Genomic DNA, 19859 nt, shown 5'->3' with positions numbered 1-19859 from the left:
TCTTCGTTATGAACCTATTTTCTGCTTTAAAAACACTGTATAGTTTGTAAGTAAGTACCAGAGCAAACATGAAGCAGGTATGTTTTACACTGTCTCAAGGCAGTGGTAGTGAGGCGCAGAACCAGCACATTACCATGGTTCAGGATAGTGACAACATAGAACTGGTGTGGAATTAATAAAGGTTAGTGTACAATATCCTGTGTCCAGCAATGCCCATGAACAGATGCTTTGGGAAGACAGAGAATAGAACAATGATGTATGATCCTTGTCTCTATCCTGTCTTCAAGTGTTCTTCCATTCTCCAGCTATTTGCAGCTCAGCACTTTGGTCCCTACTGTGTTTCATTTAGCAACCTTTAATGGATCTCTTCCAAGGAACACAATTACTGTCTGTATCTTTTCTTAACACCACGTCTAAAATTGCTGCTGCATCCACTGTGTCCTCGGGTACATGGGACCTATAAGCTTCATTTGATGGCTCCTTCCCTTGTACTGGAGCAGATCCCCAGACCCTTGCTGTCAATGCAACTCATAATTTTGTGGGTATCTTCTGTATCCCCGTCAGACATCTCTTTGCTGAGCCCTAGTTCGTTCCACGTTGTTGATATAGAAGCCAATCCTTACCTTGGGTGACCTTGCTCTAATCCTTTTCCAGTCATACCCTGTGTAATTACACCAGCTGCCTGAGGCTTTGGAAATCAATACTGCATTTAATGTCTGGGTGAGCCACAGGTTTATAGCAGTGTCTTGTTTTCCATTTGTCTATAGTTACTGTCTACATTTGAGTTTCCTTTTTGTGACTCCTGGGTGCTGAGCCAGTTTTCACTGAACACCTATTGCTACTGAAGCACTTCTGAGTCTTGCTCCCTGAGTGATGTTGGTGAGGTCATCCTTCATTAGTTTTAATGTGGAACTAAGATCATCATTTCCATGGACATCACTTCTCATTTAACTGTGATGAGCTCCACTGGCTGCTTTAGCATCCTGAGGACATTTGCAGCCATTCTCCAGCAACACTTAGCACTCATTGCTGGCATCTCCCTTCTCAGCCTGGTTTATCTATCTCTTGCTAGCATTTTAAATGGAATAAATTCCAGCACAGGCCCTCTGCAAAGTTCCCACCAGTGGGATCCCCCTCCACAGCAAGAACTGACCATTTATTTTTAGGCTGTTTCTCATACTTTATTTGATTTTTGTTTGTGATGTTGCCTTTTAATCTGTGGCAACTTAATTTCCTTAAAAACCTTTACAAATTTTTGTAGGCTGTTTGGACCAGGATCTCCCTTTTCCGTATCCTTCATGATTCCCAGAGAACTCCAAGATATTTGGAAGGCAAAACCATCATGACTTTTACAGACAGCATCCCCTGTGTTACCAGAGCAAATTTCACCCAGCTTGATATCTATTAATCCAGTACTTTATTATAATTCTCATTTCTCTAAGGCTACCAAGTCTTTAGTTCTCTGTCCACTGTAAAAGCCTTTCTGGAATAAGTGTCCTATGTGCTACAGATTATATGATAATATTAATTGAAAGAAAAGTGAGTTATAATAGTTCTTCTTGTAATACAAATTTCATGTTCCACCTAAATGAGTCAAGTGTAATAAGACAGCTCTGAAGTTTTCAATAATTTCCACTTTGACTTTGAGAAATGTATATAGCATCAATGTTTTGACTTCTACTTTAAAGCTAAGCTTTGTTTCATAAATGTCTTTACAAAGCAGAAAGTTTGTGATAAAAGATGTAATATTCATACTATAGCAGGATAGTGTTCTTTTATTTTTAAAGCTGAGCAAGCCTTTCAAAAATCCTCTTATTTTAGATTTGCATTTTGTGCACCATTCACTTAAAATCTGAAATAGTTGAAAGCTTAATATACTACATGTATGTATTAATAAAGCAATAAAGTTATAGATATATCTAAATTATTGTATATAGTGTACATAAATGATGTTGAGTACTTAAGGAATGAATACATGCATGTGTTCCTTTTTCAGAAACCCAGAGGTGTTTGAGTGTGAGAAATATTAATAATTTTTTTTTAAAAAGCAGACATTCTGTAGCACTGTGAATTTGTGAGGTGACCATAAAATAGTTTGCTATGGATACTGGATCTGCTCAGAATGCAGATAAGAAAAACAGGAAGGAGAGAGGAGCAGATTTCTTGAGTTACTTGGCTGAAGATCCACAAATTAATAACAATAGAATAAATTTTGTACACAAATTCTTACAACCAGTTGTCCTTAAAGTCTATATATATATATATATTCTTAAAGTTTTATATTCATAGCTTTACAATAAAACTTTTTCTTAAAAAGAAGTAATTAAGTATTTTCATTTTCTTAATATTTCAGTTGATACATCAGAAACCATAAATATGAATATGAACCTAAAAAAATAACCAAAATTCTAAGATAAAAAATGAAACCTGCCTAGCTTCTCAAATTCTAATAGAAATCTGATTACATTGTACTTTAAGCGTTGGACAACTGAAAAGACTACATAAAATTATGCAAAGTTGGTAGTATGATGTATGGATCTGTCACTTGCAAAAATTTCATTTTGCTGTTGAAAACAGGGATTTTTTTTTTTTTCACTCACAGCTAGTAAAGCTCTATCAAGGAAAAAGTGCTGAAAAATGAAGTGATAAAAAAAGGCAATAAAGTGCTCTATAGTGTTATCTTCTCCTGTAGTTATCTGGATCTGTTTCTAGGCATAAGATATAAAAAAAATTTGCGTAGCTCAGAGTTTTCTTCAGGTTACTTAAAGCAATGTTGATTGTACTTTGAAGCAGAATACAGCTAATTGATATTAGCTGTGCAGAGGGATAAATTAACAGCTAAAAAAGCCTGCAATGCTTTTCTTTGTACCTGTCCTACTTGATGAATAATTCTACATGCAAAGATTACATTACATTTCTATGTGTCTTCTACAATAACATGGGCTGAAGCAAAGGGAAAATATAAATGCTAATGGTTCAGTTGTGTTAATGCACATGCTTTTCCCTAGATCCCAGCAGCTTGGTGAAAGAGTGTTAGTAATAAGCTGAAATCTCTTTTGAAAGACTGTGATAGTTAAAGGACATCCAAAGAAGTGAATATTATAATACTTGTCAGGACACTTGAAACATAATATAGGGAAGCTTTGAAGCTCCATATTTGTGATGTCCTTGTTCAGTTAGAAATTGGAAGAAGAAATATCTGTATTTCTGGGAGGTGTGGAGGAGCCTTGTGGAGGTATTTTATGATCTCAATCTTTTGTTTTTTTTCTCTAGTGCATCTCTTTGCTACTGCTGTCAGCAGTAGGATGTAGAGCTGGATGGATTTTTTGCCTTAATCACTTGTTCCTCTTGAATTATGATGCTGATTTATAATTTAGTCATTTTGCAATTGGATCACTTTAGAACAGAATTTCAAGTCAATTTTCTTTCACTTTGGCTGCTCACCCAGAGGTGAGCCCCTCATCAACCCAGGTTATGTGTCAGACCTTTATCTAATGCTCAGGTGAGTGTTCTTTGTTCCTAGTGTTGTTTTTTGCTACACCAATAATAGGACATTTACCTACTTTAAACTCCTATCTCCACTTTATAGATGCATCTTGAATATCCCAAACTGCCCAGTTACTCTAGGACAGATATGAATGACCCAGACTAATGAGAAGTTTCCATATATACTTATTAACAATGATTACTTCAGTGATAGTAAGGATGAAAATAGCTGTCTTCTGCTTCATGATCTTCTTCGGTTTCTTGATTGAGCGTTTCATGATTGTCTTCTGCTTCCTGGAATTCCTCTGGTGTTAGAAACCGCCGGAACACCGGTGTTCTGAGCTGGCTTGGCCTGCTGACAGTGACATTTTGCTCTCCATAATAAATGGTTCTGATGAGAGGGAAGCAGAAAAAGGCATAGGTGCTGATGGGGCTTGTGAGCTTGTTCTGGTCCACGCGTATGTAGGTTAACTGCTTGATGTTCAGTGCGTCCAGAGTTGGACACATCACAGTAACGTTGATGTCTGTAAGAGAGTGAAAAGTATGAATTAAAATGCAGAAAGCAGTTATGTTCTAGACCTATTGCAAAAGTGAAACTTATGTTTTGAAATCTAAAATAGAAAATGTTTTTGTGGTGCACAGTAATATAATCCTTCTCTATGCTTTGAATCAGTTTTGTAACTGACAATGGTACCAGTTTGGGGGCTTGAAAAATATAAGGTTGTGAGGTAAGCTATTTGTAATTACTGTTTTATGAGAATTAAATATTTTCATAATTCCTTTTCTCTGTATGTTTTTATCAGTTGCAAAATGAGAAGGAATTTTTAAAAAAAAATTTAGCTGTTACATGAAAAACTGGTATTAACTTTTACAAATAACTGTGATTAGAGAAAAGCTTCAAAAATTAAATCCTCTCTAATTTCAAATTCGTCTCAAATGACTGAGGATGTGTTTATGTTGCATTCCAAAGAATATAAGATTATATTCTCCCCACACTTCTCCCACGACCAAAGCCAAAATCCACTAAGTTTATTGCTTTTTACAAAGTTTAACTATCCAACCTACTTTCAATTTCATTGTCTTCAATGTACAAATGCTGCAAACTTCTTGGAATGTAGAATACTTGTTTCAATTTGTTGTGTCCAAGATTAAGTTCTAGAAGGTTAGGTAGATTAAAGGTGTTGGGTGAAATGTCCTGCAGGTTATTGTGGGACATTCTTAGAGCAATGATATGGGGAAGTCTGTGGAAATAGTTTTCTGGAATATGAGAAATTGAGTTATTTTCAAGAGAAAGATGCCGAAGTGATGGTGGCAGGTCAGGAGGCATTGTCTGTAATTTGTTGTTGCATAAGTTGAGCTGCATTAAATTTTTCATGTTTGAGAAGGGTTTTTCTTTGAATACTGAGTCGTCAAGTAAGTTATTGCAAAGGTCAAGCGTGGTCATGTTGGGCAATCCTTCCAATGCATTTGCAGGTAACCGGGAAATTTTATTAAAAGCAAGGAGGAGTCTCTCTAGAGAGCTGGGCAGAGGGAACGGAAATTCCTCTAATTCATTATGTTGTAAATGAAGTTGCACTAAGTGTGAAAGTTTGGCAAAAACACCATGGTCAATCATATGGAATTTAATGTTGTTGTAGCTGAGGTTAATTTCCCTTATGAAGGTAACATTAGTGAATGGTCCTGCAGGCACAGCTTCAATGTTGTTGTTTTGCAGATAAAGTTGTTGGACATGGCTGGGGATGTTTGGTATTGTCTTGAGTTTCCGGTGGTCGCAGTACATGGATAAGGGAAAAGCTGGTGGACAAAAGCATTCTTTGGCACACTCAACTGGAAAAGGAAAACGAGGAACTTCAGCTTGGGCGTTTGGGTTAAAATAATATGGAAGTTGGTGATCTGGCTCCCCACCATATTCATCCTCAAAATCATAGTCTTCATACTGACAAAAGACCAAAGCAGTGCAGAGTAGGTGGAGGATCGATAGGTTGCTCAGAATCCCCATATTTAAATTGATATGTTGTGACCTGTTGATAAGAAGAAACATTAACTTTTAGATAAAGTAAATAGCACACAAAGTTTTAAGTAGCAGCAATATCTAATGAAGTTAGTAGATTAATGCCTTTTTTTGGCAACATTGTCTGTGACATTACGAGGAATCCCAAGTTCTGATCTGTACCTTCCACATAAAAAACATAAACAAATCTGTCCTTGAAGTAAACAGAAGTTTTGTGGTCCGACTTCAGGCAAGGAACAGTTTTCCATCTGTGCTGTGGTTGGTACTGAAGGATACCATAACAGGATTGTTTAAAAAAAAAACCTGAAATAGATTACTTGGAAATATTGTGCATTATGTAAAATAGAAATTTATGTGGCTTTGCAAATTGTGTGTTCTGTGGCATTTTGTGCTGTTTTTCTATTTTCCACAAAACATGACTGACTTAGTACTGTGTTAATGATGATATAATGTGATTTTTCTGTTCCCATCATTTATTTAAAGCCAGTGCAATTCAGCCATCATGCACTGCACATGGTGTAAAATCTTTAGTGGGTAAGTTTTCTTTGTAGTCTTCTTCTGCTTCTGTAATCATATGTTCTTTATAGATGTCAACTAATTTACCTTCCAAATACCCTTCTGAGGTGAAATCCTGATGTTGTGAAAGGCAAATCATTTTGCATGTCAAATTTCTGATGCTCAAAGTCAGTCTAACCTTTTAGAGTACTTTATGCAGTCAAAGGAACCATGTTATTTGGCAGAATGAGAGTTGTGAATCATGTGAAGCTGTTCAATTTAAGCAGCAGTGAGTCAAAATGTTACATTGCAGGTCAAACCACAGAAGTCATGGAAAAATTTTAAGAGACTTTGCTCAGTATACCCTGAAGCAGAGAGAGAAAAGCAGTCATTCTCTTTTTTTTTTTTTTTTTTTTTTTTAATGTATCTTTCATACCCAAGGGACTCTTTGTCAATATTTGTTTACTGAACACTCAGTAACAAAGGAGATGAGACAAGTAGTCATTTCTGGTGATTCCTAGTGGTGATTACCTAATGGGTGATGTATTCTATGAACTGAACAGCAAAGAGAGAATTCTGAGAAGAAAAGCAGTAACAAACTATTGGAATTTGCTGCATCCTTGCAGTAGTGCTGTGTGCCAGTGGCTGGGTGTCACCGTGGGGCATTGCCTAACCTGCATATCGAACTTTGCATTTGAATGCAGCTGAGTTTCATAACTGATGAAAACCTTAAAACCAGGTTTGACTGGAGTCAGGAACTCCTCTCCAGGTAGGTTCTTCACAAAGCCAGGGACTCCATATCCCTGCAGCATTGCGGGATGTCCGAGCTAATTAAGCAAATAGCAGAGACACAGAGCTGCTTTACACCCCAGTGCTGCATAATTACACTGTGCTGGGTTGAGAAGGAATTCTGTGCTTCAGGAGAAATTCACTGGGTTTCACATTTCAGGCAGTGTATATCAGAATATCTCCTAATCAGTCCAGTTGGTGTCTATCTAAAATCTGTTTCTAAGTCCCATGACTGCCTTCTGGTTTTGTGGAACAGATCCCAGTCTGTCCCGCTTGCCTATTTCATGCTCTTTGTTCCCTTTTGATGCCTCCCTCTTCAGTTGCAGTCCAGAACTTGAGCTTCACCTTCTGGTTCTATTCTCTCAGCACTTCTACTCTATGTCACAAAACTTCCAATTAATAATTTTTGTTCTTGGTGCCACAATTGTCCTTAGAAACCAGGAGGGGCAACTCGGGTAAGTCTTCTCACTTTGAGAAATAAGGCCATTGTAGGATTGATCTATTTGCCACAAGGACAACGTGAGGAGAGCTCTCATCATGTCAGATGAAATGATAAATAAGAAGTAATATGTACCAAAGTCTCCCACTTCCCTCTCTCTTCTTTAATGGAGAGGGAGGAGCTGGTTTTGGGGAGACATTTCAATACTTTGGCTGTAGCAGAGTATCTTACTGACAGAATGGGAACTGTCCTGCCAGGCTTGCAGGTTGTGTCTCAGGGCACTGAGACACTGACACCTCTTCATGAAATATTTCTAAGAATTCAACTAGCTTTAAAACACTCGTGTCAGGTGAAACTTGACAGCAGGAAATGCAGGTCAGATGCACACAATATGATAAAACACATCATTACAAAGTTGAAAAACAATAGAAAATCTTAGAAGCTTGATTCTTTACCATCTGTAATCAAGTCAGAGCTCAGTAATTGTATTTGCAAACAGTTTACTTGCTGAGAGCTAAATATTAAATAACATGCATTCATCCCTCTTCACTGAAAAATAACACAATCAATTCATTTTATTCCTGCTTACCAAGAAAACTTACTTTTTGGACTGCTGAGAAGTTCAGGTTGTAGAGGGCAGCAAGTTCTTGTGCTGGTGAAATCATCTAAGACATAGCCTACCCCAGCTGGAGGAACAAAAGGTCTGTCTAAGCCATATTTTGTGGTAAGGAGCCTTGTGGGAAGGCAACACAAAATAACAGCCTTGTGGCCCCTCTTCTGATTTGCCAGTAAAATTTAAAAAACTGCTTTGTGCCACATCATCACTTGCCGTAGATGCTGTGTCATAAAGCTGTTAAGCAATTTCTGCTTTTGTTCAAATCCCTTCCATATAATTGGCAGGATTCTTTCAGTTACCAACTCCCATTTAAAAAAAAAAAAAGAGAATAAAGCTTCAAAAATGATTACAGAGGTTATTAGTTCATTGTGCGGGTTCAGCTGCAGTGATTCAGTTCTGTAAAGTTTGTGCTCTGATGATGAAGTTAAGAAACAGTAAAAAAACTAACCTTACCAAAATCAAGGGGAAGCATGTGCTGTAAATAAGCTTTTATAAACATCTTCCTTATTTTCCTCCTGCAATGTCTATGTCCTGTCTCCTTCCTGCAAAAGATTTGTTCTATACAGTGCTGTCGGTGTGGTGGTGGTGTTAAAACTTCAGCATTCACAGTAATTTTCCAACATCTTTTTGCTAAGTTGCATAGAGAGAGCATAAATCTTGTACAAAGGGTAATTATGACATGAAACATAAACCATTTTACTCAAGAAAAATATTTATCTTAGGTTTTAAGAGGAATTAAAGCAAGGAGGTACAGTTATCTGCCTTTGTTGCTGTATGATACTTAAATACCTGTGATACATGCAAAAAATGGAGAAAATTGAATTCTTTTTTTGTGAAGTGGTTTAAGTGTATGATTTATCCAAAGCATTTAATTATGCTTTTGACTTAGTGAAAGAATTACTTTATTTCAAAATCTGTTCACAAGGAAGAATCTGGTAATTAAAAATTCTTCTTAAAAAGTGCCTTAAAAGTATCATAATTTCTTTAAAAATGCAGTGGTAAGTTTACATTTTTGTCTTTGAGCTTCATGAAGCTGATGATTTGCTCAGCCTTTTCAAGTTTCTTCTTTAATATTGAGGACAAGAATAGGTTTAAGAAGGTAATTAATATGTAATTCTAACATTCAGGGTACAAAGAAAAACACCAGAAGTCATGACCAAAGTGATATTGTAGGAGTTGGCAATACTAGAAATAAACTAAAGCAGTCATGTATTTATGTAGGGAATGCAGAATACAAGGGAGAGGTTGAAAGAGAGAAATTAAAACTCCATAGTCCTTGATTAATGGTGCCACAAATAGTTGAATAGCTACATTGTACCACTAAATCAAAACCAGTAATTATTTTTTTCTTAAATAATTAATAGAATACATACACAGTGAGCAATGAAAAAAGCCCCACCAAGATTTTTATGACCAGTTAGTAAAATATTACTGGCTGCTACAAAGTTTGAGTGTTTTTTAAGCACAAGACAAAGAACATGGCACATATTTTTGGAAGCTTTGCTCTAGTAACAGTTATAAGTAAAACATACATAAAACTATTTTATCCAAAGATAAAAATTGGAGTTCCAATTCCATACCTGATATTTTTTGTATTGTTTTCTACTACTGATTGTGTTCCCAAGTCTCTTAAGCTCTTAGGAGATCTAAAATCTCATGGTGAATATTAAAATCCATGATGGCAGGACAGAAGAGTCTGTCCTTTGAAAAATTGTGGTAAAGCTCTTGATTTGAAGCATATTGAGCTTCAGAGGCTGATGCAGCTTTAGCCATGGAATATATTAAGACTCAGTTCCTGTTTTGTTGCAAGAGCTGTTTTGGAGACAAACAAGTCTATACTTTGTGATCTTGGTCAAATTGTGTGGTTTGATCTTCATTTTCATTTGTGGTGTGGCAGGAATTTCCTTACAAGGCAGATAATGAGGGGATTAAATTTAGCATCCTTCATGTAAGAATTCTTGTAGGCTGTAAAAAATTATTGAATTTCCAGCATATTTTGTTTTTTAGTTTTAAGAATGCTTTGGAAGGAATTATTTTTAATGTTGATTTGTAATTTTTTTCGTCATTTTGTTTATGCAGTTGTGATGTGAAGTGGGATATATGGCAAGCTAGAAGTCTGTGTTGGCTTCAAGCTGATTTATTTTCTTTAGCTAAACTTGGATGGATCCTTTTCATCAATTAAAATCTTTGGAATTTCACCATCTCCATTAACTGTATTCCACTTATTAGACTTGTCAGCTTTTCCAATTTTGTTTCTGAACTGAAGGCTCAAGAAAGGCTGTTTTATTATTTTATTAATTTAGGGGGTTTTAGCTAGTTGAGTATGGTCTACTGAACACATTTAAAATTTCCAAATTTTAGTCAAAATGTTCTTGGGATAAAGTAGAAAGGATCACCAGTGGTCTTGAGGTGAATGGCCCTGATAATAAGAAGGTATAAATTACTTTCAGTTATTGGGCTTTTTACCTATATTCACTGTCTGACTGTAAAAGATTCTTAGGTTTCTCTGTGTTTGGTGGGTTTTCCTTGGTAAGTTCTTTTTTCCTTTCCCTCCAAAATTTATAATGGTCCTTATGAACTATAAAGAAAAAAAAAAAGTACATTTTGTTTATAGAGGATTTGGGGAACTCAAATGAAGCCTGGCTGGGGAAGTTAGACCTGAGGATTGTGTTGCAAACATGATCTTAATTGAATTGCAAAAGTCTGGCCCTGCTATCAGATGTCTGAAAAGGCCCCAAGCTCAAAATTTAAAAATCCTCAGTTGACAACTTTGAAAGAATTCTGTGGTTTAGATAACAATTGGTGATGGTTGTTCCTGTGAGTGAGGGCACAGTAAAAAAGGAGTGCATAGTCAGATATACCAAGGAACTGTGAAGGCTGTAATTTGGTTCCTTGTAAAGCCTGTGGGTAGGAAACAGCTGTAGGCAATGTCATTGAGGCTGGGCTGCACTCCAAAGTCACACTGTAGGCACTGAAGCTCTTGGCATCCCAATTTTCAGGCCTTAACTGGCAGCTCAGCACTGCTGCCAGCAGCCACCTGCAGCCTCTGGGAATTCCATGGATCACCTGCAGAGGTGCTCCTTACCTGTGCTTGCCTTTGGCAGAGCTGACTGAACATTGGGGCAGTAGTGGCTGCTGGATTTGTTTATCCTGTGCCAGAACTCCTCTGAAAGGTCACTGACTGCAGTGTAGAGCTCAGCAAATTGAGATGCTGAAGGTCTTGTTCTTGCAGAGCCTCCAGCCCGAGCCCTCACAGCCTTTGGTGGTGTTCTGCTCTTCACGGAATGGAAAGTAATTCCAGGAGAGTGTCCCTGTGGGAACGTGTGTTTTTAAAGGTTATGGAAAAGGGGCCATCAAATCATATCAACAGAGCTGAGACAAGGCCTAATCTGTTTAAAAAAGCAAAGCAGGACAGAGCTGTGCCGTGTGCAGCTTTCTGTTGCCTCTGACCTGAACCTTGTTGTGTGGTCCCTATTTATTTCCCATTTAGTAGGTGGTATTATGAGATCAAAACTCTGGCAATCCACATCTTGTGCAGCCTGTTTTCAGTGTTTTGCTTTGTTTTGCTAAGAGCTCCTGGGAAGAACATGTTGAGTAACTGAAAACAGTTGAGTTTATTGACCTTGTAGCATGGGAATTAATTATAATCTCATAGGAAATTATTGAGTAACTTCTACTAAAGAACAGTGATACACTGAATTTTTAGGGCTGAATTCACTAGAAGCTTCTTTGCATCTAGAAGCAACACATTAGGAAGCTCTGCTCTCATTAGATGATTGGTTACACTTGTGCATGAACATGTGCAAGGAACAATTGGTACTGCAAAAGCAAAGTATCAAGTTTCCTGGCACGTTCAAATTTATATGTGAGGTTTTTTGTATGACAACATCAATTTATGGTAGTGGATAGTTGACTTTGAAGGACTGACAGAAGAGGAGGGATGTAACATTTTTTTCTGAATATGTTGCTGGGTTAGAAATCTTAGAAGGATTTAATAGTATATTGGGAGAGGTTATGGTTTTTTTAAAGAAATGGATTTTACTTTCTACAGTAGAGGTATCTAAATAGGGTTGTAGTGTACTCATCATGTAGTGTTTCTACTAACACAGTAGCAAGTAGTCATAAACAATTTACACTGGAATAATAAAACAAGTTGAAAATTGATGTAAGCAATATTATCTGTAGCAAATAGTGTCTGATTACTCTAAAATACCCTGAACTGTATGAAATTATAAATATCTGCAGAGGAGAGTCACTGTTGTCAGCTGACACTTGTGTTTTTAGTAATTGAGTAGCTTGTTTGATAAATATGCTTTGTGTTATACTCTGTATTTTTATACAGCCTGCTTTGGTTGTTCCAAAATGACTTTGGGCTGTGTTTTCCTCCCATGTGGAGTTCTGGGAATAGTTGTCTGGTTTTGCAACCACTGTTTACTGGTGCAGGTATATTCATTTTCTTGAGGCAGTATTAGCAGTTGGACCCCAAACTTTAACAGAGTCTTTAGTTTGCCTGATTTGTGTCTTATATAAAATTATATAAATTATCCCAGGATATGACAGGTGTCTTGTACTCACTAACATTGTAAATAAAAGAACACAGTGTTCTGGAAGGGAGGAAGGTAATGGAGCTGAGTCTCTATTCCAAAGCAGGCACTTCTTATTTATTTTGAGCAGAACTGCTGACTTATCCTAAACTGGTAGATTTTTAAAAGAGATCATGTGAATTCTACCATAATAATTTATATTAATACCTTATTCATTAGCTTGTTTCATTTGTTTATAGCTAAGGACTTCCTGCAATTTTGGTTAAAGAGTTAGAAAATGTGCTTGCAACTTCAGATTGTTCTCAGGTTTGTATCCAGTCTGAAAATCATATGTTTATAAGCTTTTTTAGGCACTTCCAGGCAAGGATAAAGGGTAGTTGTCTAAGTTATTTGCCAAAGCATTCCTGAATGATCATGAGTAGGAAAATGTTTTGCATTAGCAGAAATTTTCCCCTTGTACGTGATGGAAAGTGCTTCCTATTTACTCTTTGGAGTGTGTTTAAGAGTGATGGTCTTTGATTTTACAATGACTACAGAATGTGTTTCTTAAATACCTATTGCTCTAGAAATATTCAAATAAATACAACTATCCATCCTGGTGATGCAGGGGATTCTGCCTGGCAGCTGCTCAGCTCTCTCCTATAGTCTGGACACTGAACATCAGCCTTAAAATTGTACTTAATTTTTATTATCCCTTCTTTCTTAAAGAGAATAAATCCTCTCCTTTTAGCACAAACCTTGAAATGCTGGCATGAGATTGCCTTTATGGCCTGCAGTGCAGTTCTTATGCAGCCAGAATCTGTGACTTGGAAGCTTTCACAGAAACACCAGGTGTTACTACACATCATTCTGTACCCTGGCATAGTCTCATAAGGAAAAATATAATCTCTCTACCCTTGATTTCCTTTGGTTACTCTCCATTTTGATCTCCATTTTGTTTGGACTTTAATATTAATGGTCCTTTGGAAGTGATGCTTGTGCTTGACATATAAAAAAATGTGTCTTTTGATTTATGGGAGTTAATCAAATCAAAAAGGGTTTCTCTGTGGTTTGAATAATTTGTGAGTCACAGCTCCTCCTTGGCAGAGCTCTGGAGGGGTCTTATTTTGATCCGATCACTGTGGCTGGAAGTTGTTTCTTCTGTTACCTGTTGTGGGATACTTAAAAGGCATATTGTGAAAACTTGAGCAAGGCTCACATTTAAGCCAGCACTCAGAGAATCACAGAATGATGAAAGCTCATCCAGTTCCAGCCTCTGCCGTGGGCAGGGACCACCCACTACCCCAGGTTGCTTCAAGGCAAGCCTTGTCCAACCTGGCCTTGGGTACTGCCACGGATGGGGCAGCCACAGCTACTCTTTCCATTTAATTAAGGAGGAAAAATTGATCTGGGCATTACAGACCTTCCATAGTAATCTAGCAAGGGTGTCCTTCTTCTGTCTTGCTTCCAACACCTTCTCTTGCCTTGTCCTATTGCTTTTTGAAGAGTGGATTAAATTCCTAAAGCTATTTGTAGCCGAAATATAAACATTCATAATGTTTTTGTTCTAAAAAATCAATTATTAAAAAAATATTAACTGGATCTTAGTAAGGGAATGGCATGAAATCAGTGCTTTCAGTGATTAAACTTTAACAGAACTGAGCTAATAGTAGTAGCTCCCTTTAAAAATGTCAGTTTTAATGCAAGACAGCTGTCCAGATCTTCCTTCGCATCTTTGCCAAACACTTGGCTTAATGCTGAAACTTCTAAATAAGTCTGTGTGTTGTGAAAGCAGCCCCACAATGGGGACTGGGGTAGTTGTTTCAAACTGCTGATGACTGAACTAAATGCTGGGTTTAGCCATGGTGAGGTGTTTGAGTGGAAAGGTGCCTTTTAGAACGACAGAGCAGTGCCTTTACGAAGCAGTTGCACATCTGACAGATGTGTTTTCCATGCTCACATTTTCTCCTCTTCTCAGGTTCCTGTGCATTCTGATTTTGGGAGGGAACTATTCAAGTGGGAAGCATACATTACCCTTTCTGTCCTAGGCACAAGGCACTAGAAGCAGTATGAATCCATAAAACACAGTGTTGCTAAGGCAAAGCATTCCTGAAACAGGAGTAATGAAATATTGCCTTACACATGTGTGCTCCAATGGAACGCGCTCAAGGAAAACAGCACCAAGAGTTGTAGGTAGTTTATGGTAAGAAACATTTTATATTTTTAAAATACTCACTTTGTTTGTGACTTTATCATAAATAATGATAAAGGGCTTTTATAAAGGGTGACTACTTTTTTTCTTCCATCTATTAGAGGAAAGCAATAAGAAGGATATTGAAGATTGGGTTTAGATGAGACTTAGTTTCTACTTTTCTGAAACAAAAGGTTGTGGGTTTATAAATGCTAATTATTAGCTGTGGTCCTGACAGGGAAAACAAGGGATCTCTTGGCATGTTGGTTAAGAAAGTGCTTTTGGGTGCGAGTTTTCTTCCGTGTGGCATCACAACAGATTTTATCTTCATATCAAATATCTCAAATTTACAGGCCAATGTACAGGAGCATAGTTTATCAGAAAGATCATTAACTGCCCAGCTTAGGTAGGTGCTTGCATGGAAAATAGCTCCTAAAACTACCCTGATTCTTTCATCTCAAAATTCATCCTATTACATGATGATCCTGCTGGTTCCTATTAAAGGACAGCAGTATGCAGTCAGGGACTGTGGGGGTAAAATGTTCTACTTTTGTACTGACATTTAATTTTGCTGTTTTTCTGAAAGCTATCTGGCTTTCTTTTTCTATGTTAGTAATTTTTTTAAAGGAGTTAAGTTAAAAGTCTTTTTCCTTGTAAAATCTAGTGTCTGAGGAAGTATAAGACACCAGTAATATTAATTTACAGGAGGGTAACATCTAAATAGAAACTGAATGTATTAGCTTAAACTATAAGTGAAAAATATGCATTCCAAAAAGCCAAGTAAGCTTTCCTGAAGTTATTAATTTCTAGGTATTAATCACTAAATTTTTCTTAAGCAAGTAATAATTAAGCTGCATCACAGTATTGCTGTTGGAGAAATGAGTATAGACAGTTGCTTTTATTATTCTTGCAGAATACTAGATTATTCTGTCACTTCCTGAATCTGGACATCTTCTCATGAGATTAATACAAAAGTGGTTTCTTCATGCCAAAAATTAGGCCCTTTTTACCGACTTGTGACTCCCTCATTCAGTCTGTTCCTTGTTTTGCCCTGGAGAATAGGAAGAGGACAAGATAGAGCTGACAGAAGGATAATAATGGTGACTGGATGTTCTTGGTGGCCTAAATAAGGTATAAATTTTGGTAAAATACTGTCTTTTAGAATGACAGGCCGGGTTTGGGGTTTTTTTCCACAAAGGAGTTAGTGTTCTGTGAAGAGTGTTTCTGGAAGAAAAATATTTTCATTGGTCTTTATGTTTAAAGAGCTTTTGGAAATAACACCAGCTGAAGAATTAAGAGGCAAGTCCATGCTTGTGTCTGTGACTTGCTCCCTCTCTGTCCCTCTGGAAATTTTCCATCCTCTGGCAGCCTGACAGCTTGAGATTTTTTCCATTCTTAGCAGAGATTGTAACACTGTAATAATTCCTGCAAATGTAATTGTGAGGAGAAACTGTTGATTTCCGTGTTTCTGCCTGATTCTGATAGAAACCTTTGTGCAGCTGATGGGTAGCACACATGGAGTGAACCAGGTGTGTGAATCACTTCTCCAGGGGCTCTCTGTATGTGTGGTTACTCTGGTACATCCAGAATTGTTAAATTCCCTGCTGCTGCACAGGGAGTTTGGGGCAAGGCTTGGCTGCCTGTGGAAATGCGTGAGGTTCTCATCAAAACTGAGTCCCCAGTGCTGCTGTGCCAGAAGTCTCACCATTGTCACATTTCCCCTGGACAGGGATTTGGGACAGGAAAGTGTTCATGCATAGGAAAACCTGGCTCTGTGGGCTTCCCACTGCAACCACAGCAGCACAGTGGTTAAATCCAGAGCCTGACTGCTCACTTGTGTAGGGATGTTCATATTTTATATGAAAAACTGCAGCAAGGCAGCATGTTCCATTGAGCCAGTCTTTTTTACTGGCTCACATGGGCTTTGAGAAACATCCCAACTTGCTTCAAAATATTGATTTGTTCTGGAAGTCTCTTAAATATCATGCAAGTCTGGTTTTGTTTATTTAATACGTAACCTTGTCTTCCATCTCATGTGATTCACTGAGTATGGAGGGTAAATCTTGCATTTATCTTAGCAGATAATTTAGACCGTGGTATGTGATACGTGGCATTTGGAATTCAAGTCAGATTTTCATTTACTCCAGAACTTTTCCATATGTTTCCTATTAGCAGCTTTGTTCTCAAATCTCTAGTCTCCCCAGAAAGGAGGGAAAAAGTCCCAACACAAGCCCAAGAAGCAATGTTAAATTCTAAACATAGAGAATGAGGGGGAAAAAAGAGCCTTCAGAACACAATTTCATTATTTTTAGTTTAGTACTGCTTGTATTATCATGCTGCTGTTAAATTCTGATCAAAATGAAATGAAAATATTAGTGTTTATTTTGTCTGTTGCAGTGTACCAGTGTATCCAGTGTACCACTGTTTTCTGGATAAATAGTACAATATTTTAACTGGCAATTGAATGAATATGGAATGAGTATCTTCAAGAGATAACAGCAATTTCTTTTTAGGACATGGGTAAATGGTTTTTTGAGACTACATTAAATTATTCTAAAATTGCTTAACAGTTAACACATATCAGATTTTCTATGTACAACCTGGTTTAGGGAGCTGAGATACTTTGCTGCTTTAGCAAACAGATATGAAGGGTTAAAAATTGCACTTCTTAGTTTATGTTTTTCAACTGCTCTGGTCTGAGTCATTTCACTCACTTTTGGGAAATGCAGGTGCAGGAATTCCTAATGGGATACTCATGAAACTTTTTGGAAATTTCCATTATATTTAAAATAGCCAAACTTTCCCTTCTTGATTTTTTTAAAGAAAAGAACCTTTTATCTTTGTCATTTATTTCACTTAGTATCTTTTAATCCTTATTACCAATTATAACCAATTTCCATACAGGATACAGAAAAATATTTATGTGCTTGTTATTAGCTCGTGGAAGCATCTGGGCTGGGGAAAGTGCTCCAGAGAGGTCTTTCAGCTGGGAAGGGACAGCTCCAAATGCTGCCTAGGAGCAGATGGAAGGCAGGAGAGGACAGAGCTGTGAGTGACCCCTTGGCACACGGCTGCCTCGGGCCTTTGGCAGCAGAGAGGTGCTGTGGTGTGAGCAGCTGCAGGGACCTGAGACTTGCACGACTCAAATCCTTAGGAATCCAGACTTCTGGAGCTTCTTAGCTCTTGGAATAATAACTTAGTGACAACAACACTGGGAATGAAGAGTTGTCCTCATTCCTTTAAAGCAGCCCAGGGTACTGTGAGCCATCCTTCCACAAGGACACATTGCTGGCTTATGTTCAGTTTGTCCACCAGGACCCACAGATTCCTTTCCTGCTTTCCAGGTCAGCCATCAGCCACCAGTGCATGGGGTTATCCCTCACTAGGGAAAAGATTTTGGGCTTCCCTAAGATGAACTGCATGAGCTCCTGCTGGCCATTTCTCCAGCAGCATAACCCCAGAGAGTCACATATCAGTCACCAGTGACCTTGTGAGGGTGATCTGCCCTGACATCCAGATGGATAATGAAGCTGGAAGCAGAGCTGGAGCCAGCACTGACCCTGGGGTGCACTGGCACTTCCTGACCTCCAGCTGGAATTCACCACGTGGCCTCTCTGCACTCACTGCCTTCCAGCCCATTTTCAGTCCACCTCACTGCCTGCTCATCCAGCCCAAACTTCACTCTGCTTTTAGGAATTTGCAACCCTTTGTTCTTAAGATCAGGCAGTGAGATCCAAAAGCTGTGCTCCTTCTCTGTCCATCTGTCCTCTTTTCCTTACTGACACTTCTAGCAGTTGTCTAATACACTGAATTCCTGCAGGTTTCATCCTGGGCAGAGCAGGAAGACACTATTAATACTGGAAAAGGAAATAAAACAAACACTTCTTCGTCTTCTTTAACTCAATCTAGCAGCAGGAGAAAGCACCTAGAGGATGTGAAAGAAAATGTGTTTTATTAAAGATATATTTTGATTTACATTGTGTATATTTGCCACAGCTGATGGTGGAAGTTGAAATAATCATTTAGTAGTATCTTTTATTCTTTAAACTTTTTGTATCTTATTAATTTTTCTTCTCATTTGCCTGGAGGATGGTGCAAACCTAAGCAGTTGATAAAATTGTTTGGTGATTATTTATTAAGAGTGAGAGTAGAGGTAGTTTCTTCAAAAGTAGTGCTGCAGTTTCCTCTGTGAATTCTATGCATCCATGGGTGCTGACTGGAAAAAGAGTTTCTCAATCTGGATGCATGGCTGGAGGAAAGAGTGAGAAGGCAAGAGAGTTTTAAAGGCCCTGGAAGAATAAGATCAAGACTATATGGTTTTCTACCTCTTAGGACTTTACTATATTTTTACAAAGCTTTGCCATTATAGTAGGATTTCAATAGCAGACTTAAATTTGGTAAAACTCTTACACAAGTACCTGTATAGAATTGATAGGCTTAGAGAGCACAAGGATGCACTTCCTGTTGTCCATTGCATTAACCACAGTTAGATAAGAAAATATTTGCATTCTCTGTGTTTCCTTGTAAGCCTTACCAGTGAATTGTGTAGAATAATGTACTACACAACATTGTGAGTTTGTTCTTTCAGTTAAGCTACAGAATTGGAATCAGCTTTTCTGCTGGTGTTGTTGACATTGCTGAAATGATGTAACTAGTATAGCAGGATATAAACCAGTGATTCATAGAAATGTAATGATTTTTTCTGTTATCTATTGTATTTACTAACATTGCATGGGGTTATGAGTTGTTTATGGTACTCTAAGGCAGGGGAGTATGTCCTTAAGGGAATGTTGGTATTTGCTAGGAAATGCACTCCTTAGAAACATCTCCAGAAGCCAGGAATAGAAAGATGCTCGGTCATCAGCAGATTTCAGGTTTTGTGTTGTTTAGTCTTTTGTTTTCATTCTGCTTTGAAGTGTGTTACAGAATTTCTGTTTGCAAATATTGTTCTTCAGTAAAGGCCTCCCCTGGTCTGCTCTGCCTTCTCTCTTCGCATAGTTTTGTGTTTCAGCAGCAGAGTGATACTAACAAAATATTAACTACCAGGAGACCAAGCAGATGAAAAGAATTCAGATATTAGACTTGATGCTGATTGCATCGTGTACTTAGGAGGGTGGTAGGAGGGATGAGAGATTGGGAATTGAGTTCTTTGTAGTATTTTCTTCTACGAGTCTGTGCCATTTCCCAAAGTCTTGGATTTTGAACTTTGTGCAAACCAGCAGGGATAAATGACCTGTAAGCTCTGTAGATTTGGAAAAAGGAGCACTAGAGGAATTGTCGAGAGAAGAGTCACAAAGGTGCTTGGTTAT

At 37.8% G+C, this 19859-nt stretch overlaps 2 protein-coding genes across 2 annotated transcripts in view; one reads left to right on the top strand and one right to left on the bottom strand.

Moving 5' to 3' along the window:
* The window catches only part of LOC121349408 (centromere protein P), a 111715-nt gene that overhangs the window by 29818 nt on the left and 62038 nt on the right, over nt 1–19859 (top strand). The window lies entirely within an intron of this gene.
* Nucleotides 3691–7869, bottom strand: OMD (osteomodulin). Its single transcript, XM_041459732.1, has 3 exons — nt 7823–7869; nt 4552–5507; nt 3691–4010 (listed from the first exon to the last, which is right to left on the bottom strand). Exons 2-3 carry the CDS (start codon nt 5483–5485, stop codon nt 3691–3693), a joined length of 1254 nt encoding a protein of 417 aa, XP_041315666.1. The 5' UTR covers nt 5486–5507; nt 7823–7869.

The sequence above is a fragment of the Pyrgilauda ruficollis genome, unplaced genomic scaffold, assembly GCF_017590135.1.
Source record: "Pyrgilauda ruficollis isolate IOZ18807 unplaced genomic scaffold, ASM1759013v1 scaffold10, whole genome shotgun sequence".
Classification (NCBI taxonomy): domain Eukaryota; kingdom Metazoa; phylum Chordata; class Aves; order Passeriformes; family Passeridae; genus Pyrgilauda; species Pyrgilauda ruficollis.
This window is presented reverse-complemented; position numbering and strand designations above follow the sequence as displayed.

Bases quoted from the DNA above. Each gene is read 5' to 3' on its own strand.
- OMD (XM_041459732.1), bottom strand. From the start codon at position 5,485: ATGGGGATTCTGAGCAACCTATCGATCCTCCACCTACTCTGCACTGCT. The intron at 4,011-4,551 runs GTAGGTTGGATA...ACTCTCTTACAG, and splicing joins TGAAGACAATGAAATTGAAA to ACATCAACGTTACTGTGATG.